At 39.9% G+C, this 27141-nt stretch overlaps 1 protein-coding gene across 2 annotated transcripts in view; it reads left to right on the forward strand.

Annotated features, from left to right (window-relative positions):
* Nucleotides 1-27141, forward strand: part of afmid (arylformamidase) — a 137135-nt gene that overhangs the window by 97032 nt on the left and 12962 nt on the right. For both annotated transcript variants that reach the window (XM_039739499.1, XM_039739500.1), the window contains exons 9-10: nucleotides 1201-1298; nucleotides 1384-1462. In XM_039739499.1, coding sequence (XP_039595433.1) covers nucleotides 1201-1298; nucleotides 1384-1462 — 177 coding nt within the window. The remainder of the gene's footprint in view (nucleotides 1-1200; nucleotides 1299-1383; nucleotides 1463-27141) is intronic.

The following is a 27141-nucleotide window of genomic DNA, read 5'->3' on the forward strand; positions in this document are numbered from 1 at the left end:
GGGGTTTGTTCCTGCCCTGTGCCCTGTGCTCTGTGCTGGCTGGGATTGGCTCCAGCAGACCCCTGTGACCCTGTAGTTAGGATATAGCAGGTTGGAAAATGACTGACTGACTGAATAATAGGTCACATGATTAAAGTGTTTAAAATTACATAGTGGAATAAGTACACTGTATCTCAGCTGTTGCTTTAAAATTATTTCTTCAACTAAAACATGAAGACACAGAGGATAATTTGTTAAGGAAGTTAATTTTTTTTTCCTCTTAAAATACATAGACGTTGTGAATTTGTTATCAAGTATTGTAGTAGACCGTACTACTTTAAGGGTCTTCAAAACTTATCTCAATGTTATTTTGAGAAATTAGCTGAAAAGGATTGATGAATTGTCTTAGGCTGAATGGTCTGTTCTTATAGTCTTTGCCTCATCATTGAAATTAGTGGGCACGCCACTCATTAATCAGTACATGCCCAATTTGAGGACCTGGTAAAGACATTACAGCATCCAATTTCTCTAAGTGAAATAATTTATTAAATCACTGAATTTTCAAAAGGGCCTCCCTGCAGCCAAATTGTCTATGGTATTTATTGGTTTACTTTTGCATGGTGATATTTTTCCATCTTTGTGTCAATTGGTTTTGAAAATGAACTTCTTCTTGAGTTACATTCACAGCACACAACTTGGAATAACTGTGAAAATTTAGAAACCATCTTGTGATTAGTCATGCACTACTGTTCACATAAGCTGAGAGCTTAATCAGCTTATCATTGGTGGGATTTTAGCAGATATGTTCTCTAAGTACATTCCTGCAATTCTCCACCCCTATCAGTAATTTAGTTTAGTTAATAATTTAGTTTATAATGTAAAGAAAACAACAGTATTTTGGCCTTCTACTCATTTAACAAGATAGAAAATGGAATTCTCTTAAAAAATGTAATGTCTTTTTTGTGAGCTTCTTTTTGAGAATGAGATTTAAATTGTAACTTGTATGTATGCATTTTGTGGTGAAATTTTATTGTAATTTGATTAAAAATGGGGCTTGTATTGTTTAAATGATGCATTGGTGCCAGCCCTGTAAGGGGGAATACCCCTCTCCCATAGTCAACAAACAATAGCCACCATTAATAATAAGAGAAACATTGCCTTGTCAAAATCATTTTAATGTTCTTATATTAGTAAGATTATTCTTTTTTTTTTAATTTACAGTGGTGTATATTTATGTGGTCACTCAGCTGGTGCACACCTGGCAGCAATGGTTTTATCCACTGACTGGTCCCAGTATAAGATCATTCCAAATATCAAAGGTAAATAAATAACTCAGTATATTTTTTGTATTTTATGTTTGATAATTGTAGATAAAATAGTGATATAATATATTTTTCATTACAGGGGCTTTCCTCATCAGTGGAATTTATGATCTTCTGCCAATCACTAACATATATGTCAACGATCTTCTGAAAATGACAGAGTATGTTTTGATATTCATTAAGATTATAGATAGTATGTTGTAAAAAGAAGAATGTGTACTATAAAATGAGTATTTCATTTTAATGCTGTACATAATGTAACAAAGTAAGTGCATCTCCTCTATTTCAATAGTTTTACATTTCTAGTGACTCCTTAAATGTATCAGATTTAACACTTTGTGATGAAACATTACATAACCGTTTTTTTCATTATTTATCCAACATGTGTTAATAAGTGTTTTGTACAGTGTATACAGGAGCAATTATGAAGGCTAACATCTACAGTATATTGCATGTTGTGTAGAGTACGTGTCAAAGGGGTTTAAGATTTAATCTATATGATGTACTTGTGAAGCCTCATCTGGAGCATTGTTTTGGTGTCTGGACTACAAAAAGACATATCACAGCTAGAAAAAGCCCAGAGAAGGCTTGTTCCAGGTCTGCAGGGTATAAGTTATGAAGAAAAGATTGAATGAGTTAAACCTTTTCAGTTTAAAATCAAATGGAGATTAAGAAGTGACATGATTGGAGGTCTTTTTAAATTATGAATGATGTTAGTCAAATGTATCAAGTCTGTTACTTTAAAAGAGTTTTTCATCATGAATCCAGAGACAGATGGAAACATCCTTGACTAACCTACTGTATGCATGGCACAGGCAGAAGTTCATAGAAGAGCACCTTGTCAGTTCTGCTCCTTTAATGGGCACCTTTGTCTTGAAATTTGAATTGCGGTTTCTGACAGCATGCCCTTACATATATTATTTGTTTTAACATGGACAGTGACAAATGGATTCACCCCTGCTCTGGTCAGGAGTCTATCCATCCTTCTAGTGAGGCAAAGAAACATGCTGTATAAGACTCTCTGTCCGGTGCAAACCTTCATCTCAATCCCCATAATATCACTATCTCCCTCTTTTTGGTGACTGATTCTGAGGTGCCTCATTGAGGCTTTCCCATTGCTACCCACCATGTCTGAGTTTATCAGGGTCATTGTCCAGCTCACAAGGTCCAGGAAAATGGTTTGACACTGTTTACCTTGTGCTTATATCCAGTTGTGACCCACCTGTCTCTACCTCTGTAGTTTGGGGTAACTTTCCATGACACCTTGGGGGTACACACTATCTCTCTAAAGAATACCTGACCAATATCTGCAATTCTCCACTACTCTTGCTAACAACCCCAGCTAGCATCTCCTGCAGAAGTGGGCTTCTAAGCAGCATTTCTCACTGAAGCCAGCCTCCAAATAGTCCAACATCATTATTAAAATTTGAATTACTGAATTGCTCATCACCTTTCATTTAAAATATGAAGTATGATTTTAATTAAGAAATCAAATCTAAGTTTAATGCAACTACTGCAGCTATTTAACACCTGCTAGCCCTTTAAGTTCCTGTAAAACTCTTTACTGTCTGCTGTGTGTGTCTTTGTTTGTAGTTACTAAATTCTTCCTTTGTTCTGCTAGCTTCCCTAGATGCCTGTTTTCTTAACCCTGGACACATCTTTAGCGTTGTTGTCTTCAAACACTGGGCCTCCCCCACTATTCTTAAAATAGACATTTTCCTCCTTATGAATGAACACATATGTCCTTGCTGTCCTATTAATGCTGATGCAACAAGCATTATATACTGTTGTATCTAGTAATTCTTTATCACTAAGGAAATGCTCTTACTTTTTTACTGTTAGCCACTACAAAGCTGTTTAGTTACTGTCCTGTCTGCTTCCAGCCGGTGCTGTGTAATTGTCTGTGCCATGCATGCTGCAAATTATGAACACAAGTTCCTTTTTAGCCACTCTGAAAAAACTGTTCTTCCTTTGTTTCTGTACAGGAGGAAAAAAATTAAAAACCTTTTAAAGGAATAAAAGTTGCTAAAAGTCCTGCACGGCCCCTTAGTGGCAACCAAAAAGAAATTTTTTGGTGAAAACATAATTTTTTAATTAACTCTTATACAGGAGTAACTTGTAACAGTCCGCTGCTCTCAGCACTTCACTAAGCAAAGGTGACATCAATACTAAAATTGTACGAGAAAGCAAAAAAAAACATTTATTTAAGGTGAGAGTATACATTATCATAACTTTCAAAAAGGTATCATTTGAGAAGGTATTGCTCAAACAATAAGAAATAGGACTTCAAGGGAACTTTATATATATGTCCAAATTTGGCTAGAACATAGAAAGCAAAATGTTATTTGTGAGGGTTTTTTCATATTAGTTAACAGTATAAGTGGTGTCCTCACAGATCACTGGTGTATTAACTGCCTCATTTCTTTATATAAATGGTCCAGATAACAATGTCACTAACAAGCTGGTTAGTTTTGTTGGTGAAAGAAAACTGTGCGAATTGCCAGATACCGTAGAGCAAATAATTATTGCAGAAGGACCCGGACAGAATTAATCTTTGGGCAGAAGAAATTTGAATTAAATAAATGTAATCCACTTTGCACATAGGGTTAAAAAATTAAATGCCATTAGCTGTGTTACCCTTCTAAAATGGGTTCAAATCAAAGTAATCAATGTAGATATTAGCATTAACATTTGAGGCGTACCGTGTAATACGTATGTCACTGTTATATGGGATGGCATGTTTGTAATGTGCCATATATCAGAATGACAAATGCAATGCATTTTATTACTAAATATGTTTGTGATGAGCCTTTTTTTGGACTAACAGAGACATAGCAACTGGTTAGACACATTCCTTTATTAGTTATACAATTGGAGGCCTGAAAAGTATATCTTACAAAGAAATCTTGGGAGTCATAGTGAACTCAGCAATGTCAACATCCAGAAGAGCACAGGAACAATTAGAATGGCTAATAGGATGTATTTCGTTGCTCACTGAAGTAATTACAAGTTAATGGAGTTTTTGTATTTTAAATAAAATACAATTAAGAATAACCAGTTATTCCAGGACTGTAAGACCTGACCTATTAGGGAAGATTGAAATGTCTGAATCGTTTTAGTTTAGGTAGACAATCATTGAGTGCTGATGTAATCAGAAGTGTTTGAAATTTTGAAGAGATTATTATGGCAGGTGCTAGCTATTACTTTAAAATATGTTCATAAGTAAACATAAAGATCTTTATCAACAACATTTTGCTGTCTGCATGAAAAAAACCTAAGCAAGACTTTCATAGATATTCTAGCCTTCATCTCCTTTTAGCTGAAGGAATTAACACTGTCAAGATGAATATCCTTGAGAGGCTTCTTTTTCTGTTTCAGAGTATTCCAGTATACATAAATAAATCATTTTTTAAGAAGTTAGATTCAATTCTAACATTTATTTGGAATTCAAAACATCCACGTATCCAAAGAGCAACCCTACAAAGACCTAAGGTGGAAGGTGGCATAGCTCTACCTAATTTTCAGTTTTATTCCTGGGCGGCAAATATACAAACTATAAAAACCTGGGCATGGACACAAACAGATGAACACACGTAGGCTTGGTCCACAATAGAAATGAGATCCTGCAGTACTTCTTTATATTCCTTGCTTTGTACCCCAGTAAATATGTGAACAATTACACTCCAAATTTAACTTTCCAACAACACATTTCTTTCACTACCTCCAAATTAGGAACTTTGCTAAACAAAACCTGCCCAATTTTCCTCACTTCCCACCTACTTCAAAATAAAAATATTGATCAGTCTTGAGGACTCAGACGGTACATTTGTCTTATTTAAAATTGTCCAAAATATTTCCAGGGCAAGATCCAACCTGCGAACGTTGCAGTCAAGCTCCAGCCTCATTGGGTCGTATATTTTGGGCATGCACCAAATTAACATCATTCTGGACCAAAATCTTTAAATGCCTTTCACAAAGCTTTGGTGTCACAACCTCTCCTAATCCATTAACAGCTGTGTTTGGTGTATTTCCAGAAGGGCTTAAGGTGGAGAAGGACAAACAAACTGTATTTGCCTTTACTTTGCTATTGGCACGTAGACTTATTGTGCTCAACTGGAAGAATCCTAACCCACCTCTTTTAAGTCAGTGGCTAACTGATGTTATATATTATTTGAGAATGGAAAAAATCAAATTCTCACTTAGAGGATCTGTGCAAAACATTTTTTAAAAAAACTGGCAGGATCTAATCAATACAATTTTAGAATAAGCATTTAAATTGAGGAAGTGGATTCTCTTCCCTTATTTATTTTAATTATATTTATTTATTTATATATTTATTCTTCCTACTATTAAAGTTTTACTCTGTTGGCCTCGTTGTCTTTCTCGTTGGTAGTGGCTGGTTTGATTTGAACTTTGTTTTATAAAATTTTAGTTGCTTGTATGGAATGTTATTTTCTTTTAATAAATTCAATAAAATGTTTAAAAAAATAAAATAAAATATATTCTTTAACTAGAACTTGGGCAGAGATAAGACATTATCTGGCATCATCCCAACTGACTGGAAAATGCGAATATCGTCAGAGTTTCTTTGCGGACTTTGTCAATTTTCGCAAAGCGATAGACTCAGTTGTTCGAGCTGCCCTGTGGGACATCCTGAGGGTTCACGGGATCCCCTCAAGGTTGCTGGATATCATGGCCGGCCTGTACACTGGTACTCTGTGTGCTGTGCAGAGTGGAGGCAGAACCTCTGCGTTTTACATAGTTTCTGGGGTTCATCCGGGTTGTATTCTTGCTCCTACTCTGCTCAATGCTTGCATGCACTGGGTGCTGGGCAAGGTCATGGGGTCCAGCGGCTGTGGAACATCTGTTGATGAAGAAAGATTCACTGATCTTGACTTTTCTGACGATGCTTTGATCTTCGGGGAGACAATAGAGGCTCTGATCAGGGTTCTCGAGAGACTGAGAGAGGAGTCTGAGTGTCTGGGCTTGCGTGTGTCCTGGAGAGAGTGTCGACCTTGTCATGAAGTTTACTCACCTCAGCAGTGACATTCATGTCTCTGGTAACTCTTCCTATGAAATCAGTAGACAGAATGGGGGTCATGAGGCTGCTGGAAAGGGGTGTGTGGCGCTTCCGATATCTATGCAAAAGGATGAAGGTACAAGTCTTTAGATTTCTGGTGTTTTCTGTCTTGCTATTCGGTTGCGAGTTATGGAAGCTATCCAGTGAACTGAGAGACTGAACTCCTTTGGTACTGTGTCTCTTCGGAGAATCCTTGTGTACCGCTGGTTTGACTTTGTGTCGAATGAAAGGTTGCTCATGGAGTCCTGAATGAGACACATTACCTGCATTGCGAAGGAGCGTCAGTTACGGCACTATGGCCTTGTGACACGATTCCCCAAGGGTGATCCAGCTCAGAGGATCCTCATTGTTGAGGACCCGAGTGGCTGGACAAGGCCAAGGGGACGCCCACATAACACCTGACTGCGGCAGATAGAGGGTCATTTCTGGAGGGTGGGACTGGACTGCCTGTCTGCCTGAGGGGTTGCCAGCCAGGATCCTGAGCTGTTTCATCATGTGGTGGTTGCAGCAACGTGCTGTACCAGTGCATGCTCCTCAACCTGCTTTCTTCCTTAGGGTGCCTCCAACCTGGTGAAGTACCAGACATGAAAAGCAACTTTTTCCAAGTGCCCTTGCTAGGCCATCTGCAGCTAAACAGCACTGCATCTCAGCATCCTCTAGGCTACAGTTGTGTGTGTGGTCTGTTCTTGTCAGTTTAATTCCTGAATGGCTCCCCTTTCAGCAGGTGTCCACTGTATATTAAACAGCTGTTTGGGAACAGAGGCCAAGACAGGTGGGGTTTGCTCCACTGGGATGAGGTATCATCCTAGTATTACAGAGCTTCGGGGAGTAGTTCTAGAAAAAGATGACCCACCAGCCCATTCTAGAGAGGAAGGAAGAGGTAGACAGATAAGTAAAACACACATTTAAGTGTTTTCTGCAATGCCTACAAAGTAGGTGTCTGCAAGAGGAAGCGCTCCATACCTGCCTATCAATCTACAATATGTAGACTGCCCTGGCTACAGTCTGCAGAAGGGGCAGTGATCACAAATCACTCTTATTGGCTATTGCTAATGAGGTTTTTCTTTTAGTGAATGTTTAACACCTATACCTTTTTATTGTTTTTCTTGTTTTTTAATAACTAACATATTGATTAGCATTCATCTAATTTCCACTACCTCTGCTGTTTTTCTAGACTGCTTGCCTAAATTTCTGTGTTGCTACTTTCTACCTAAGAGTGCATCCAACCTGTTGAAGTACCAGATGTGAAGTGACTTGTTCCAAGTGCTTCCACCAGGTCAAGGTGGAAGAAGTGTGACGATGCGGGTTCGACTCCATACTCCCATCTCTGTTCGGGAGCCCTTGAACCCAACACCGTCGGTAATGTCACCGATGAGCTAGACAGTTGAGGCAATAAACAATTGAGCAAGGAGATGGCATAAATGTGCAAAAAGGTGCATAGTGCTTTTATTAAAATAGTAAACAAAAACAGTGTTCAATAAATAGTGCAGTGATTCAAAGTTCAAATAAATAAATAATCCATAAAAGAAATGTGGAGGCTAAAACAATAGAAAAAACAATCCTTTTAAAACGAGGTTAAAATGTTCCTTAGGAAGCAGTCTTCTAAAAGCAACAATAAGCCCGGTGCTGTTCTCCGCTAGCGTCTCACCTGCTTCTCCCGACTAGGCTTTGCAGCAGGCAAGACGCTCTCTGCAGCTGTCCCTTTTCAACTCACACACAGGTCTGGAGACCTCCCGATCCTGGCTTCGGGCTGGCACTCATCCCAGGCCTGAGACTTGGACTCCTTAGTCTCCAGGACGCTAACACCAAGCCTCGCGACTCCCGCTGCCTTTCCGGCCTTCTGCGGCCAGTCGCCTTTCCCTGGTCACTCCCACTACCTGATTGCTCAGCGGGAGTGACTACAACTCCAACTCCTGAGTGTCGGCCTAACACCCAGCTTCCTTGCAGCTGCCCACGAGCGCTCGTTCGCTCGCTCACTACACACTCCTTGTGTCTCTCTCTCGCACCGACCTGCTTCCTCTCTCGCTCCCTGTAACCTCCGTCCTTTTGGTTTAATTTTTTTCTCCTCCTTTACAACCGACTCACGCTTCTTTTTATATTGAGAGGGGCCATAGCAACTGCAGCACATTAGCCACGGGAACAATCATGGATGTGGGCAGTTCCTCACCTGTGCACTCGGTGAGAAACGCCCACACCGCAGATCGCCCCATGGCTTGCTATCGCCACCACGCCCCCTCATGAAGCCGCCTCGAGTGCAGTGATTATCTATTTAAAAAGAAACGGCCTTTGCTCAGCGAGCTGTGGACCCATAACACCACAAGAAGTACTACAGGAACTAGGGGTACCAGAGAAGTAAAATATCTGTTTTAGTTGTTTAATTCATTATATTTTTAGTTAATCTGAGATAAATCATTTAAATTAAATAGAAAAGGATTTTTAGTAATCCAAAACAAAATTTAAATAATGAGACAAGTATAATGACCCCCTGTTGGATGTTAGACTTCCTTGAAGACTTCATCTGCTAAAGATGCCAACTGATCTGGCACTTTCAACTCAGGGTCATTGAACTAGAGGAGGAGTTGACTGGCCTGCCTTGTAGTAGAGAACTGGCAGACTTGGCCCAGGTGTCCTTTAGAGAGATAGTGTGCACAGGTTGCACAGGAGGAGAATCCAGACCAGACAGGTAGAGAGAGGTGGGTTCTCAGTCCAAGATGCAAGGTGAAAGGTGCCCTCCTTTTTAGTTCCCTGTACAGACCAGAGTTGCCATCAAGCCATGAGCTGACTCCTCTCGATGATATCCAGAGTGCCCTACGAGATGAAACACCTCCTTCTGGGAACATTGGTAACACCAACACAACCCTTGGCAACCTTCAGCATCTTGTCACAGAAGGTCTCCCGCATCACATTAGGATGAGCAGTTGCACCCAAATCCGCAAGTTCCACACAAATTCATTAGAAACAGTCTGTTCTTGGAGTCTGGCCAATTCCAGCCTCATTTTCCTAGTAGGTGGTAAACTACTGGACCTAAGCTGGATCTTCAGAGTAGCAACAACATGTCTGTGGGCAGAATTCACAAACTGGGCATTTCTGTGGACCCTGAAGTTTTGAGCCTCCAGCGTCTGCCCATGAGAATGTGATTGATCGCCTTCACCGCACCACCAGTATTGTAGTACCAAATCCAATGAAGTGGCTCAGGGCGCTGGAGCTAGGATCCAGTGATTCACAGCTCCTGACTTTTTGCAAAGTCAAGGAACATGGAGCCACTTTCACCACGGTCACCAGACCCATGGGGACTGAGACAATCCTCATAGCCAGCCCTGCCAATGCCAGTGGTTGCACTGAAGTCACCCATGACCAGAGAAGTGTCACCTTGTGGGCACCCATCAACCACCAAGGTTAATGCTAGCATTATCAAAAATTAAACAAGTCAGTTGGAGTTGTATGTAGTGGAGCATAATTATGATATTATAGCAGTAACAGAAATCACATTTTTAGGAAGGCTAGACAGAACAGAAAAGGAGATGGGGCTACTGTTTATTTTAAACTGTTTATAAGCAAGTCCACTTCAGTTGGTTTATGAGCTGCATTTAGTGAGAATATGTGGCTTCCTCTGGAAAGCATTAAGGAAAGAGGTTTATTTTAGGAGTGTATTATAGACCGCTCAATGTGGGAAGTCATTTTAATACACATCTTTTTAGCAATATTAAAAAAGCAAGTTAACAGGAGGATATTATATTGATGGGGGATTTTAACTACCCAAATGTTAACTGGGATAACCTTACAAACAGAGAAGCACAACAGCAGCAGTTTTGAGATGTAATCAGTGACTGTTTTTTAACACAATATGTTAAAGCACCAACGTAGGGCAAAGCCTTTCTGGATTTAGTAATCTATACTAATAAACGGCAAAGCCCTCACTGACTGACTGACTGACTGACTCACTCACTCACTCACTCACTCACTCACTCACTCACTCACTCACTCACTCACTCACTCACTCATCACTAATTCTCCAACTTCCCATGTAGGTGGAAGGCTGAAATTTGGCAGGCTCATTCCTTACAGCTTATTTACAAAAGTTGGTTGGGCAGGTTTCATTTTGAAATTCTACACATAACGGTCATAACTGGAACCTAATTTCGTCCATGTGCTGTAATAGCCTGAGCTCGGTCGCCGTGTGAGGCGGAGTTGCGTCTCGCATCATCAAGCCTCCCACGTAATTGAGTGCCTGCCCATATAAGGTCAATATTCGCGGGTGAAGGACTGTGCTTAGCATACAGTATTCATAAGTGCAGCTACTGCGGAAACCCTCCCTCAGCGAAAGTGTGAGAGAAACTTTTAAGTGCCGCAAGATCGCACAAGATATTCGTGAGATACAAGTTTAATCCAATGGTTGTGCTGCTTCCAGACATGTATTTTCATATTAAAGCATTTAACCAATCACATTTCAGCCATCATTTGTTGCCAGGCAGAGAGGCCTTGACAATCCGTTCTGCAGGCCCTCTAACACAGAATAAATGTCAATTAAACTGTTGCTTCAAACAATCAGATTTTGAGTTGGTGTCAGTAGGGCCCTCTAGCAGGCGTACGGCAACGTCATCATATTCAGACCCATTGATTGGATAGAAGCCGATATGAGGAACTCTACAAGGCCACTGAATGCACCACAGGCGCTCCGAGTGCAAGATCCTCGTGCGCACTACGTCCAACTCCATGGCAGGATTCTGGACAATAGATGCCAGACACATACCAGATTTCAAGACCACGAAAAACTAATGTTTGTCACGTTCCTCGACCCCCAGAAGTTTTGGGAATACAAGAAAAATTTCTCACATGCAGCCTTCTCCAGTTTAACACAAGAGCCACGCAGCAGTTTTTGATCTGTCTCGGCTAAAAACAGAACTAACTGTAATGTATGCCACGGATGATTTTGCAGGAAAATCTCCCACTGATCACCTTGACTTCCTTCATCAGAAAAATCTGAATGAGAGCATGGGGCAGCTGTACACATTGTTATATTTGGCGGTGACCATTCCCGTGTACACTGCTTCTGTCAAGCGGACATTTTCAGACCTGAAGCGAATTAAATCTTATGCTAGAAATACGACAGGGCAGGTTTGACTTTTAGCATTAGCTTCAATGGTGATAGAAAGGGACTTTATGATGGAACTGAAGCGCACGGATAATCTGTACGACAGAGTAATTGAACTGTTTTTAAGGAAAGAGAGGAGGATGGATTTTGTTTACAAATAATCTGAATTTTTGGTGAGTAAAATGTTGCGATTTTCCTAAATAATATTGCAAGTTTATGAGTTATTATTGATGTTTTTTATGTCTGTCGCGGCTGTAAGCTGCAGTAGAAAGGAACGTGATCACCCCTGGTTTGTCTATTCAATAGGCATTTATTGTGGCTACAGGAGTTACCTATCTGCGATGCAGCGACTCTTTATACTGTATTTCTGCATATTAAGATGGTTTTTGAGGGGCTGGTTGATTCAGATGGAGTACTACTGAAGGCCTAGGTGTGAAATGTACGGTCCGCCACTGGACCAGATGATACGTAAATTTGATGAACATTACAACCCGAAAATAAACAACACTGTAGAGAGGTTTAGATTATACTTCTCCCAGTGCGTCTCTCTAAATCCTCCGTGTGGGAACATTTATCATAAGGCTTAACAATCTTATTGCATAGTGAACACTTCAATGAATGAAACCTGTTATCTTTACAACGGTTGATAAACACGGAATGTAACTTCAAAACAACACGTCCTCCAAATACGAACCTGATTGAAAGAAATAATGATAATCAAATCCTTGATGACAGCAACACTCATAACAGTGACAAAACAATCACATTGACAATCAGGTTATGTTATTTTTAAAATGTTTCCTTTTCTTTATCATAACTTCTTTAACAAACTACTTCTCCGCTGCGAAGCGCGGGTATTTTGCTATATATATACAGTATATATATGTACCCCGATCTACATACTGTAAAATAAACGAACCACACTCCGTGGCGTTAGCCAGCTTGCTGACCAACCACAAGCGTTACCTGGTAGGTAACCACCCATACAGTCAGATTGTGATTCAGACTACGAATGCCTTGAATGTAATTACCCCGATCTACATACTGTCAAATAAACGGACCACACGCCGTGGCACAACATAAAAGGCTTCGCCTCTGATGCTGACACCCGAGGTTCGATTCCCGAGAGGGAGTGCAGTGAGTGTGTACGCCTGATGAGCCCAGAATTAGGGCGAAACACATGTTGCGTACTCTTTTGCATTATTTGACAGTAAAAACTATTTCAACCATATAAATGTGTGTATATGTGTATATATATATGTATATATGTATATATATGTGGATGTATGTGTGTGTATATATATACCTGCATATATATATGTATATATATGTGTGTGTTTGTATATATGTAGATATGTATGTATATGTACAGTACAGGCCAAAAGTTTGGACACACCTCCTCATTCAATGTGTTTTCTTTATTTTCATGACCATTTACAGCACTCCATCACTCTCCTTCTTGGTCAAATAGCCCTTACACAGCCTGGAGGTGTGTTTGGGGTCATTGTCCTGTTGAAAAATAAATGATCGTCCAACTAACCTGACTTCTGCACAACACAACTGCTGGTCCCAACCCCATTGATAAAGCAAGAAATTCCACTAAATAACCCTGATAAGGCACACCAGTGAAGTGAAAACCATTTCAGGTGACTTCCTGTTGAAGCTCATCGAGAGAATGCCAAGAGTGTGCAAAGCAGTAATCAGAGCAAAGGGTGGCTATTTTGAAGAATCTAGAATATAAACTCCGTCAGCTCCGCCCTTTCCTCCGCCAAAGGAGGTTTACTGGCCGTCTTTGTATATTCCGCCCTGTTTTCCACCTTGTCAGGAGACCCACGGTGTATTTTGGGGATCTACTGCTTACTCTGGGGCCGGTACAGAGCTTGAGTCTCTCTATTGGGAAAAGAGAGCCCCTTTGCTGTTTGCACGCCCATTGATCTATGCTTCTTAGGAAGCGGCGTCATCAGCACCGCATCGCTCCGGGTAACAGCACTTTTCAGCTGTACCGGTTCAATCAGCGCTTCCTCCGCCCCTCCAGTTACATTGCTCATAACATAGGTCGGGGTCTTGAGGTCCAGCTTGCTCCGGGAGGCCGCATCGTACGCTTGGCCCAGCTCGTTCGTTTCCTCCACCTACCACTTGGTTATCGTTCCCCACTATCAGGCACACTGAGCTTTGGCACCCGCTACTTATTAACCGCGGTGCCGGTTCGCACTGTGTCCCTTTATACTGTACGATATGGGCCGGACTCACCTGTATTCCCGCATCAATCATCACCGGAGCTTCTCGACCCAGTCGCCGTAGATATTTCATCAGATCATTTAGCGGCGCCTCGGCCGTTGCTCCCAACTCTTCCGCTCGATTCCTCAGCTCCTTTAAGCCCTGAAAGAAACTGTATACGGGCTCGAGGTACTTCTCGAGATCTTGCATGTCCACAAAGTTATTTAACTCGGCCGGAGGTAATTTTGCTTCTGCCTTCTCCTTACCTGTCGGCCGGGAGCCAATAAGCACGTCCTCTCCGGGCAAGTGTTCTGCTGGTCGCGTAAAGGCTCTTGGGACTTGGAGTCTTCTGAGGGACGAGTGGCCGCTCATGGCCGACTGAGATCTGCCTCTTCTAACCTAACGGCCGACCCATCAGTCAAGTCCCGCTCGAACCAGAAGGGTCTTCATCCATAGGCTTGGGCCCGGAAATTACATCGGGGGGTCAGAACCGGAAGGGTCTTCATCCATAGGCTTGGGCCTGGAAATGACATCAGAGGGGCCAGACCCTGAAGGATCTTCATCTATAGGCTTGGACCCGGAAGTGGAGTAGGGAGGAGGCTTGATGTCATCAGGACCAGGCGGAATTTTCCGTGAACGGTCTGCAGAAAAGCGAGAAAAAGAGTCAGTGCACTCTGCTACATCTCAGTCTGGCTCAGAATTACTTCTCATTCAAGCCCTTTAGCTGCCTCCCATGCGCATGTGTGTGACAGGGCATATAAGAACATGAGGACGACCATTAAGAAGATATTATGGAGGCAAATGGCAATTAGAAAGGAATATAGCACATAAGGAAAAAGTTGGCCCAAAGAGATTCTTTCAGGATTCTTAGCAATAAAAAAAGTCAAGGAGAAGGTGCAGTGCATCAGGAATAGTAAAGGAAATTTTAAAAAATTCAGCAAGTGAAATAGATGCGCTAAATTCTCATTTTTCTGTGGTCTTCACATGGGAGGAAGTAGATAACCTCCCACTAATTAAAAGGGACTACTAACACTAGAATCCCTGAAGCCTACAAAAAAAGTTGTAATCCCGGGCCACCTTCAATTCCTTCGCACCTCTCCATCAGCGTCTTTGTTTTGCAAATTGGTCAATCGGCATAAGCCACAAGCAGCCTGCTATCCCATCCCTCCACCGACACAGCTGTAGTTCTCCCAGCTCAAGTCTCTTTATCTGGTGTCACACACGTGCCCCCAGAGGGGACTGAGCAGTCTAAAGGTCTGGAATCCCTAAAGATTTTATTTTTTTCTCCAGCCGTCTGGAGTTTTTTTTTGTTTTTTCTGTTCACCCTGGCCATTGGATCTTACTCTTAGTCTATGTTAATTAATGTTGACTTATTTTATTTTCTTACTGTGTCTTTTATTTTTCTATTCTTTATTATGTAAAGCACTTTGAGCTACTTTTTGTATGAAAATGTGCTATATAAATAAATGTTGTTGTTGATGTTGTTGTGCGAGTAGGAGACAGCTGAATGGCTTAAGTAATGTTAATACCACATCCGACCAGGGGAGGGCGGGGTGCGCTGATTGTCTCTCTCAGTTCCCTGTAGACCTTTCCCGAGAAATCCTACCATGTTCCGGTACCTCAGAAGACGTCACTTCCAGCCCCTGTCTCCTCAATGACGTCACTTCCGGTCCAGACGGTGCCACTTCCAGGCCCCGCCTCCTCAATGATGTCACTTCCAGTCCAGACGATGTCACTTCCAGATCCCGCCTCTTCGATGATGTCACTTCCTGTATGGGCTAAAGCCACCATTTTACCGCTATGGAATCAGTTCTGTTTTGGACTCTGTTCAATTCCAAAAACCTTTTGCAGCTAGGGATATTATAGTATACGGGTGGCTGCCCCAAACCTTTTTATGATGTCTAGTCTGTGTTTGTTTTACACTGGGTATGAGGTGCCTGGAGTTGTATAGGGTAAATGATACATCGTTATTTGGAATACATGGATTTCATGTGTGTTCCGTGTCTACAACGATCTGGGTAAAATTCTGAACACATACCTAAAACAGAAACTTTTTCCATGTTATAGTAATAATGACATGAAGTGTATAATGTGTGAAAACTTTAGTCCAAATATCAAATAAACGTATGCTTTTATTCAAGAATATAACCAAAGAAAAATTAATCATTCAATTTACATGTTGCTGTCAATAAGTTAAAAACCCAAACTGAAATATCAATTGACAGAAAATCAGTATGTCTTCTTGGATGGTGAAATGGTAAAAACTGCTGCCTTATAACTAAAAGGTTGCGGGATTGAGTCCTCATTTTGAGTAGTGAGCTGCTATTATTATTGCTATAACAAAAACATACATTTGATTTCAGTCTATAACAACCAGTGTAAAGTTTGGCCACATTTTAAAAAGTTAGCGCTTTTCTTTTATTATTCAGTTTTATTCTTTCACTGACGTTCACGTGGTACAACACACTTGACTTGAGCTAAGAGAACTACAGCTGCGTCAGTGGGGGGATAGGATAGCAGGGTGCTCGCTGCTTCTGCTGATTGACACATTTGCAAAACAAAGACGCTGATGGAGAGGTGCGAAGGAATTTAAAGTGGCCTGGGATTACGGCTTTTTTCGTAGGTTTAAGGGATTCTAGTGCTAAGGAGATAGTGAGTGAGAAATCATAGAGGGAGAAGTACTAATAGGCTGAAATCAAAAAATCACCAGCACCAGGTAATATTTACCCTTGAGGTCTTAAGGAGGTCAGCGAGTACATATATAAACACTTGACACATATTTTTAGGTCACTACACAATGGGGAAATTGTGAAGATTACAAAATGGCAATTATAATCCAGTTATATCAAATGAGTGATAGGGGCACATCCAAGCAACTGTAAGCCAGTAAGCTTAATGTGAATCATAGGTAAATTAATGGGAGGAATTTTTAATATAAAGATTGAGGAGCACATTACAAGAGCAGGAGTTTTTATAAACAGCATGGATCTAGAAAATGGGGGTCATGTTTTAAGAGCATGCTGTAATTCTATGAGGAGCCAACAAAATTGGCTCAGACACAAGGATCAGAGGGTTGTGGTCTAAGGAACCCTATAATAATTGACTGATGTTAAGAGTGGTGTCCCACAGAAGTCAATGATTTGAATAGGATTATAAGTAACAACTTGGTTAATTTTGCTGATGATTCCAAGATAGGGGGATTAAAAGGTAATCTAGAATCCATTGAAGCCTTACAGAGGGATTTGGATAGCATACAATCTTGGACAGATTTGTGGCAGATGAAATTTAATATAAGTAAATGTGAAGTATTAAATGTAGGAAGCAAATATGTTAGGTTTAAATACACAATCGGGAATCTGAAAAGCGAAAGTACACTTTATGAAAAGGATTTATAAGTCGTAGTGGACTTGACATTATCAACTGCCAGAAACCATTAAGAAGGCTAACAGAATGTTAGGTTATATAGCACAATGAGTACAAGTCATAGGTGGTTATGCTGAAGCTTTATAATCCACTGGTTAGACCTCAGCTGGAGTACAGTGTACAGTTTGGGTCTCTAGGCTACAGAAGGACATAGCAGCATTGGAAAACGTTCAGAGAGGAGCAACAAGGCTGATTCCAGGGCTGACATGACTGAAGTGTTCAAAATTATAAAAGGAATTAGTTCAGTGAATCGAGACTGTTACTTTAAAAAGAGTTCAACAAGAACACAAATAATAGAAAGTTTTTATTTTCACGGAGAACCTATAAACACAAGGAATAAGTTACCAAATAGTGAGGTAGACAGTGGGACTCTAGGGACTTTTAAAACTAGACATGATGTTATTTTTAAGAATTAAGTGGATAGGACTGGTTAGCTTTGTTGCTCTGAATGGTCTGTTCTCATCTAGAATGTAATAATATTCTTATAAGCCATCTGTTCACTAATATTTTTCTTTATCACACTATTCTCTGTAAATTCTATAAAGTGCAGTGTGTAAGTCACAGGAGGGCAGCTTTTTCTAGGATGCCACTATGTGTGGCACCAAAAATCTACAACACGTAAAACTGCTTAGGTCATGAGGCTTACCCCATAAATATGCAGATGAACAATAGCAAAAACTCTTAACCATGTCTACATGCTGTATACACTGAGTACCAGGCAAGTGATTTCTACTCTTGAGTTTTGGGCAGGTGTACCCGATAAACTGGCCACTGAATTAACAAATAAAATGTTTGTTAGTCAATAGTCTTATAGTATAGACTTAGATATTATTGTTAGGTAAAGATCAGGAAGCTGAACACAGGTCCATACTATGTGATTTTGGTAGGTCTGTCTTATAAGCCAGGGACCGCATCTGGAGTGATCCATACAAAAAGATGTACACATCCAGTTTCAGTCCAGCAACCAGCGTTGGGCAGAATACTGTAAAAAGTATTTAGATACTGAATACAAAATATAGTTCTTATTATATTCAAATTTGAATTCTGATTGAATGCTCAAAATGTTCTGAATACTTATACTTTCAGGAGTGGCTGGCTGTCAATATGATGGATGAATTTGCTCATACTCTTTAATCTGTTTGTATGTTAAGCATATAACATTCCAAACAATCAAGTCAAACTTAACAAAACTAAATTCAAATCAACCCCGCCCCAGTGAGAAAGAGAGGAAGGCCAACTGCCAGAGTAAAACTGCTGAGAGCAGTCAGTTATCCACTGACTTAAAATAGGTGGGTTAGGATTCTTCCAGTTGAGCAAGATAAGTCTACATGCTAGTAGTGAAGTAAAGGCAATTACAGTTTGTTTCTCCTTCTCCACTTTAAGCTCATCTGGGAGCACCCCAAACACAGCTGCTAATGGGTTAGGAGGGATTGTAACACCAAGGCTTCTGATAGGCATTTAAACATTTTTCTCCAGAATGATGTCAATTTGGTACACACCCAAAACATGTGGCCCAGTGAAGCTGCAGCTCAATTACAACATTTGCATGTTGAATCTTGCCCTGGAAACATTTTGGACAATTTCAAGCAAGAAGGTGTGCTCGATAAAAGATTATAATTTGAATAATTGAAAGCTTTGCACATATGGAGCTTGATCGAATTCTGTGCATGGCTGCCGTCCACTCCTTTTCTGAAATGTTGAGTAAGAGATCCTTTTCCCACTGTACTCTGGGATCTTTAAAAGGGAGGGACTTTAAAATGTTTTTATATATTATAGAAACACTGTCTGGGTCCCCAAGACTGATCAATATCTCTTCTGGAACAGTCCAGCCCAGTCATAAAATTGAAAATTAGGTAGAGCAATGCCACATTCTGATTTAGGTCATTGTAGGTTTGCCTTTTGAATGCGTGGGTTTTTCATATTCCATATAAACGAGGTTATGATTGAATCTAATTTCTTAAAAAAAGATTTCTTAATGTATATGGGGATGTTTTGAAATAGGAACAGAATCTTAGGATTTGGCAATTTTTAGTACACCGGCATCTCCTTCTGTTCTCAGATTATAAAGAAATCGGATACAGCTTGAAGCATCAGCATGTCTTCCTTTCCCAGGCTGTAAACCAATTTAGTCCTAGATGCCCATCTCTTTACAGGTGATAAAATAATCATTGCAGCTTGAGGCATCTCCTCGATGTTTTGCTCTGTTAAAACAGATGTTACTGTGATTGATACAGGGAAAATAGAATGCTTTGATGTCCTGCCTTCTTAAGTGTTAAATTTATCCTGTCCATATAAGCAAAATATTTGTTTTAAGTGATACAGTTTGTTACTGACCTTGTAAGAATAAGTTCATTTTTGTTTGTGTGAGCAAAAAATAAAGTAAAATATAAAATCCAGGACACTATACCTTTGATGGATTGCTTTGACCATTTGATTTGGTTTTTGGAGTCATTTTTTCACAGAAAAAAGGGTGCACATATAACCCTTCTTTTTCATAATTACTGTGGTAGAAATTCAATTTGGAGATATCTTAAAGAAAGAAATCTTGTCCTTAATTAAGACCTCTTTGAGTCAGGAACCGGGCAGGAGGAAGGTTATTCATTGCATCCTTTATTAACTCTTTAGAAAATGCTGAAGAGGGAGCATCCTGTGCAATAATCTCCTAAAGGACAGTGTCCTGGGCAGAGGTTTGCAGCAAGTGATCAAAGAATAAGAGCAGATTTATATTTATAGACAAGTGAATTAATAACAGTGCTGAATTAGTCTGACATTTACTCTGGTAAGTTAAAAGATATGAGATGTTTTGGGCAGAGAGGAGAGCTAGGTTAAATACCCCAAAAATAAAAGTCTTGTTCTTCTCATATCTCTCAGGTTCAGCCCTTATCCTTGAAATTGCTGTGTACAGTATGTGACAACTGTCCAGTCTTTACTGGGTGCAGGATATCTGCTGATGTTTTAATCCTACTAGAACATCTTGTATATGACAAAAACCTTCTCCTAGTACATTCTTGTCTTTTTTTTTTGTTCATTTGACCTTTATCTGGTTTTCAGATATGCTTGAACATGTTTCTGACATTTATTAACCCTTTTATACTACCTCCAAAATAGATGCTACCTTGGAAAGCATACCAAAACACTTTATGCACCCTAAGTCTAATTTTTCTTCCATGGTGCCTCAATTCCTGACATCTTTCGTAATAAGAATTGAGCACAAGTCCGTTGTGGCAGTAGGGGGCACTAGCGCTCCCTTGAACCCTCAGGTACCACACTGGCGTAGCCGACAAGATGCTCCGCCTGTTTCAAGGTGGGGACCTGGATAAACAAATATTGTTGTCGACGGCCCGGCGCAGCAGGGACTGTGTCCACAACAATATTTGTTTTCCAGGTCCCCGCCTTGAAACAGGCGGAGCATCCTGCCAACTACGCCAGATGTGGACTTGACCCGGACACAGACAGGCGGACATGTTGTTCTTCAACCACCACACGTGTTTATTTACAAATATATACAATACTTATGGTCACTAAGACCCAGTCCAATGTACACAAAACACCCCAACACCCCAACACTCTGTCCTGGCCACAAATGCCTTCTTCTCGGGCCGCCTCCACACCTCTCTCGTGCCTTGTCCTCCTTCCACCCGACTGTAGCCTCGAATAAAGGGAGATGGCCCCTTTTATACGCTCCCGGATGAGCCCCAGGTGGTTCCCGGCATTCCCTCGTTGGCCATACCCCAGCGTGGCAGAAGTGCCGGCTGTTCTCCCGGCAGCTCTCTGGGTGCCCTTCTAAATCTTCCCCCCAGCACTTCCTGGTGTAGCGGAAGTGCTGAGGTCACAAGTCCCCAAGGCATTGGGGCGCCTCCTGGCGGTGACCACGGGCCCCTACAGGGTGGGGCTTCCATGCCCTGAACCCGTGGCCCCCAAAGCAACCAGGAAGGTGGCCCCCACATGATCCCAGATGGGCACACGCCCACTTCCGGTCCTCCAAGGCGTCCCGGCCGGGTCGTCGCCCCTGGCATCCGCGACACCGTGTAAACTTTAGAGTGCTTTGTATTGTATAACTATGTCATATCTGGTCAAATAAAGTCAACCACATATCACTATTAAAACCCCCTTTTAACTTCATTGCCTGTTTCAAGCTTTAATTAGGCTCAGGAGACTAAAAAGCAAACAGAATAGCCGGAATCAGCAGTGTGTCGCAAGCCATTTTATGTTTCTTCTGCATCTATGGCAATGCTGCTTGCTGCTTAAAACACCAAACAATTACTCAACTGCTACTTGGTAAAGCACAGACAAATATAAAGCAATACCAAATACTTTTAGAAAACATTTTAAAGAGAACAAGATTTATGAAAGAGTTTAGCTCATCTAAAAAGCAAACAAACTGTCAGAATCTGAGGTGTGTTGCAAACCATTTTGCATTTACAAGCGCCGCTGTTTCCAGCACGAGAGAGAGGGAGAGAGAGAGAGAGCAAACACTAGGCTTCCTCATAATAAACATTTAGAACAAAATCTCCCAGTGTTTAAACATTAAATTAACCAGTTACACACACAACGCTAATAGTGAAGAATGAGATATAATGTGAATAATGCTCATATAATGAGTGCTGGAGAGAGACTGAGGATTTGTGAAATGCTGAGAGGCTACAGTAGGGTATGCCTACTGTCACAAAGTTGAGACATACTCAAGAAAAAGGTTTGGGGCAGCCACCCGTATAATCTCGTATCCCGGCTGCAAAGTCGTTCTTTTTATAAAGATACAGCACTGAAGTGCATACAACGAGTCCAAGACAAGACTGAGGGAAAAGGGAAAAGGGGCAGGCTTTTCAAGGGGAAGACAGGAAGTGAGGTCATAAGGATCGGGTACATGGTCTTCGATCATTGGATCACACCCGGACGTGATATCAGAGGGGCCGGAGCTGGTAAGGTCTACCTCCATTGGCTCGGTCCCGGAAGTGACGTCAAGCGAACCAGGTGGAATCCCCCGGGAATGGCAAGAGAGAAAAAGAGTCAGTGCACTCTGCCACATCCAGGCATGCCTCTGAACTGTGTTCACTCAAGCCCTTTAGCTGCCTCCCATGCGCACGTGTGTGACACTACATATCACTTTCATTTGCGTGAATTCAGCATAGTGTTCAGTGCATGGCAAATTAATGTTTTGCTTTTTGAAACTTTCTAGAATTTTTTCATTCAGTATTTTCAGTGTGCAGTTGATTCAATCTGTGTATATGGAAAACTGACTTACATGATTTTTTTTAGAAGGTGTGGTTTAGAGGTATTCAGTGTTAAATTTCATAAAGTAACTGTATTCTTGAATACATAATGCTGATACTTCTATTCCGGTACAACCCAACCCTGCAAGCAACAACAACTTAGTATTCAAATCAAATCCTATTGGATCCAATCAGAAATTTCCATTAATTCTGGAGCATAGCTCTCAGGAATATAAAATCTAGAGATGTTTGGTTTGGTGCAAAAGTAAAAAAACTGGTTGAAAAATGAGAAAGAAGCAATAGTACCACACAACTTACTTAAAATACAAACCCAATACCAAAAAAGTTCAAATATTGAAGTGAAACATATTACTATTTAATGAAAAATATTAGCTCATTTTGAATTTAATGGCAGTAATGTGTCTCAAGTAAACTGGGACGGGGCAACAAAAGGCTATAAAAGTAAGTGATACTAAAACGAAACAGCTGGAGAACATTTTGCAACTAATTAGGTTAATTGGCAACATGATTGGGTATAAAAAGAGCATCTTAAAGAGGCAGAGACTCTCAGAAGTAAAGATAGGCAGAGGTTCACCAGTCTGCAAAAAACTGTGTCTACAAATTGTGGAACAATTTCAGAGTAATGTTGCTCAATGTAAAATTGCAAAGACTTTGAATATCTCTATCATCTACAGTAAATAATATCATCAAAAGATTTCAGAATCTGGAGAAATCTCTGTGCACACAGGATAACACCAAACACCATGGAAATAAATGACAAAGAGTAGAAGACAAAGTAGAACATCGTTAAGAGGTTCAAAAATGTTGTTATGATACACATGCAGAGCAGGTTAGGGATTATGAAAGTACTAAAATTCAAAAGTCTCAAAAAACTGAAATTATTACTCAGTGAAATAACGGAACAGCCAAAAGAGATTATATATATGGACATAGTTGATGTGACAGAAGTATGTACATATTGTTCGGCTTTAAAGTTTAAGTTAGAGACTTGTAGATCGTCTAATTCATGTTGCCATCAGGGAAAAATAGTGTGTCTTCCCATTAAAGAGGCGTTTCCGCGAGAAATAAAAGATTTGTTATTTGGTGAAATTGAAATCCACAAACACTACAGGCAAAATATTCAAATCTACAATACAGTAATCCCTCGCTATATCGCGCTTTGACTTTCGCGGTTTCGCTTTATCGCGGATTTTATATGAAAGCATAACTAAATATATAACGCGGATTTTTCGCTGCTTCGCGGGTTCTGCGGACAATGTGTCCTTTTACTTCCTGTACATGCTTCCTCAGTTGGTTTGCCCAGTTCCTGCTTGCTGAATGCAGTGTTAACCAGGAAGTCTTGTCTCGCTCATTCAGCATCAACGTGTTTCGCTGTGTAAAGAGTTGTGCTCTTTTGTGTTTATCTTTGTGCATAGTCAAGCCCTTCATTATGGCTCCAAAACGATCTGCTACTGCTTCAGGGGCCGTGCCCAGCAAAGCGGAAGATGTTAACGATTGCGAAAAGGTAAACTTTTTGGATTTGTTGAAGGCTACGATTCTTTTTATTTAAAAAGTAGGAAAGGAATATAAGATCTACGGCCGTAGTGTCCTTTTAACCAGGGTGCAAAACAAGTTGCAAGTGGATGTAATAAGGCAGTAGTCTGGATGGAATCTGCTTTAGGGATTTGGATTGAAGACTGCCAGAAGAAGAACAACGGCAGTGCTACACAATCGCCTGAAGTGGCTCCTTTAAGGGCTGTAACGCTCTCCTTTGTTGTGCAGTAAAATAAAACTCATTGTTATCGGACAAGTCATCGTGTCATTGTTGGTGAGTAACCATAATTAATTTTCTACTTACAGTACTTAGTACATGTACGTACGTTTAGTGTCACTGTACACACACATTTACTGTATACTATTTTTGTTGCATTGTACGTATTTATTGCTGGTGGCATGTCTATCGTAATGGCTGTAACATATGTGATATCGGAGACTCAATATCTTTAAAATAATATTTAGGTTTTACTGTATATAAACAGTGTGTTTATATACATAATTTCAATGAATCTTACCTAATATCTAAGAGAATACAAAGGGATTATGCTGTATATCTCTGCGGGCAATATTTATAAACAGTGTGGGAGAGTTTATAAGGGCTTAAAATATATAAAAATAACCATACAAACATATGGTTTCTACTTCGCGGATTTTCAGCTATCGCGGGGGGGTCTGGAACACAACCCCCGCGATCGAGGAGGGATTACTGTATTCTATTTGTATTCACATCATTCAGTACTCAAAACATAGATTTACACGATTCAGGACCATACGCTGATCTGTGGTCCTGCAACAATTAAAGCTACTACGTTTAATTTCAAAGAAATTACAGTTCGTTTAGGTTTATATTTATGATCATGGAGAAGCTTTGCAACAAAGATTCAAAAGAGTTAAACGAAATTACGTATTAGAAATTAGGCAATAATGGATACAAATTCATATATATTGCACTTTACACAAAATTTATCTGCAAAACACAGACAAAGAATTTTTCTTGGATTTCTATATGAATCTGAAAGATCATGCTTGCATATATAATAAACCAACATGTGACGAATTGTCAAATATAACAGTTTTGAAATGGCTAGCACGTAGGACCCTCACAGGGGTTGGCGAGCGAAGAGAGCAGGGGGCAGAATCCCCTAGTAGTTTTTAAACAAAAAGCCCATCTACTGTAGCTGTGTTTTTTGTAAAACTTTATTATGTTTCCCTGTGATGGAATATTATAGAGCTAAATATTTGAATGCAAAATAAAGCTGCTTTAGCGATGTGAATACATTTTGCATATTCGTCTTTTCTGAAACATTTTTACTTAACCAATCCTGTCACAGAAATTTCATAATTTATAAATATGGCATTAAAAGAAAGGGAATTTTCATGGTGTGTTATACTTGAATTTCAGTTGATTTTAGAGAGCTGAGCAAGGCATGGCATTCTGCCTTGGCAAAAATGGGAGGGCATACAGATGACACCACCCAAGACCAGGAAATAAAGCCATACATTTTAATGAAAAACAAACAAGGGTCAAAAACCACTAAAACCAAAATATCAAAAGCAAACTGTTAACTAAAAATCATAGTAAGTAAACTGGAAAATGTTCTAGATAAGGTTTTTCAGCTGCTAACTATACTCCTTGCATTGTTTTTTTATTCAAAAACTTTGACAAAATAGTGTGCCATCATTTTAAATAGCCCAATGATAATGTTGTCACACTTTGACACTCCGGTGGTCATGTGGGAGCAATAATGCCCTCCCTGTTGCTAACAAAACCATAGCTTCCACTGCTTGGCCAAGGGTAATATAGTTTTGCCTTTTTATATTAGTTTTTATTTCTATATTTTTCTGACTTTACTTAGAAATTTAGTTTAGTTTTAGTTTTCCTTCATCATGTATTTTTAGTTTTAGTTTAGATTTTATTTTACAAAGACATTTCTATTTTATTTTTATATATGTTAATTTCAGTTTTAATTTTAGTAATTATAGTATGGTTAAAGAACTACTATGGAATTAATTTTTGTGTCACAATAAGACAGAACTGTACACTGAGTTTAATGTTAGTGGAAGTTTACTACGCTTCATGACACAGTTTACTATTTGGTTATGTTTTTGCCTGATAAAAACAAGCATAATCAAAACCAGGTACTGAATATAAACAATTTTACACAATTTTATAATTTTAAAAATATTTTCAATGTCATTTGTGCTGAACAAATCTGTGCTGACTGTTGGCACTTTTTTCTTTTCCTTTTATTGCCCAGAATGGGCCAATTTGTAATGAACTTTAGGTTAATTTTAATGTGTGAGCTTTTTTTACTGTAAATGTGTACAGCACACCACATATCCTGCTCCAATGACAATGTGCTTATGATGAATGCCTTCAATATTTCATTCAAAAATCTCAAACACTGGGCTTTTTTATTTTCTACCAGCCATATTGGTCTCTGATTCCATCTCAGGCACAAACAATTTATAGACAGAATTTTGCACCTGCAGGCCTGGAAAGATATAAAAAAAATAAGAAAGGAGATTCTACTGTGTTCTGACAGGGTGACCATGAAGATCACGGGGGTTAAGGAAGAACAAGGCTCTAATTAGTGTGCAGACCCCACTTAGCTGCATTGAGGGAAACATAGAAAAAGTGTTAGGGGCAGTGAGACTTGAATAGCCCACCATAAGAACAGTAAACCCATAATGAGCAGAGCAAGAGTAGGTGATAGGTGTATGGAGGGGCACTAAGTGTTGTTAGGAACAAATAGAATAGGGTATTTCAACTATCTGATTTGACAGAGAGAGAAACATTGAAAAAATGGGGACAGATATTTTAAAACATAATTCTGCTACTGGATTATTTTCACAATATCAGGTATTTTGAGCTGTAATTATGAACTAAAAAAGATAAATTAATAAATATAGAATAAATACAAAAACACATTAGTATGTTTACCTTTTCATCACTCAGCAGACTCTTTTCGCCTTCCTACCAGTAGTTCAGTAGAGACATTTACAAGTCTCTTCGTTGTTAAATGACGTTTTTAAAGCAAAAGTGATTGGTCAGCAACAATATGTTGATCTTGCATGTTAAAATTGTCAGATCAGTGCCGTTTTATTTTCAAAAATCGGGAGTGGTCTCTCCCAGACTTTCACATGTACTCAGATATGGAGATGGATATTTGTTTATGTTACCAACGATCCTAAATGACATTGAAGTCTCCACTCTATCTGACCCTCTTTACTCTCTGTTTCATTTCTTTTCATCTAAGA

Source organism: Polypterus senegalus, chromosome 17 (genome assembly GCF_016835505.1).
Source record: "Polypterus senegalus isolate Bchr_013 chromosome 17, ASM1683550v1, whole genome shotgun sequence".
NCBI lineage: Eukaryota > Metazoa > Chordata > Cladistia > Polypteriformes > Polypteridae > Polypterus > Polypterus senegalus.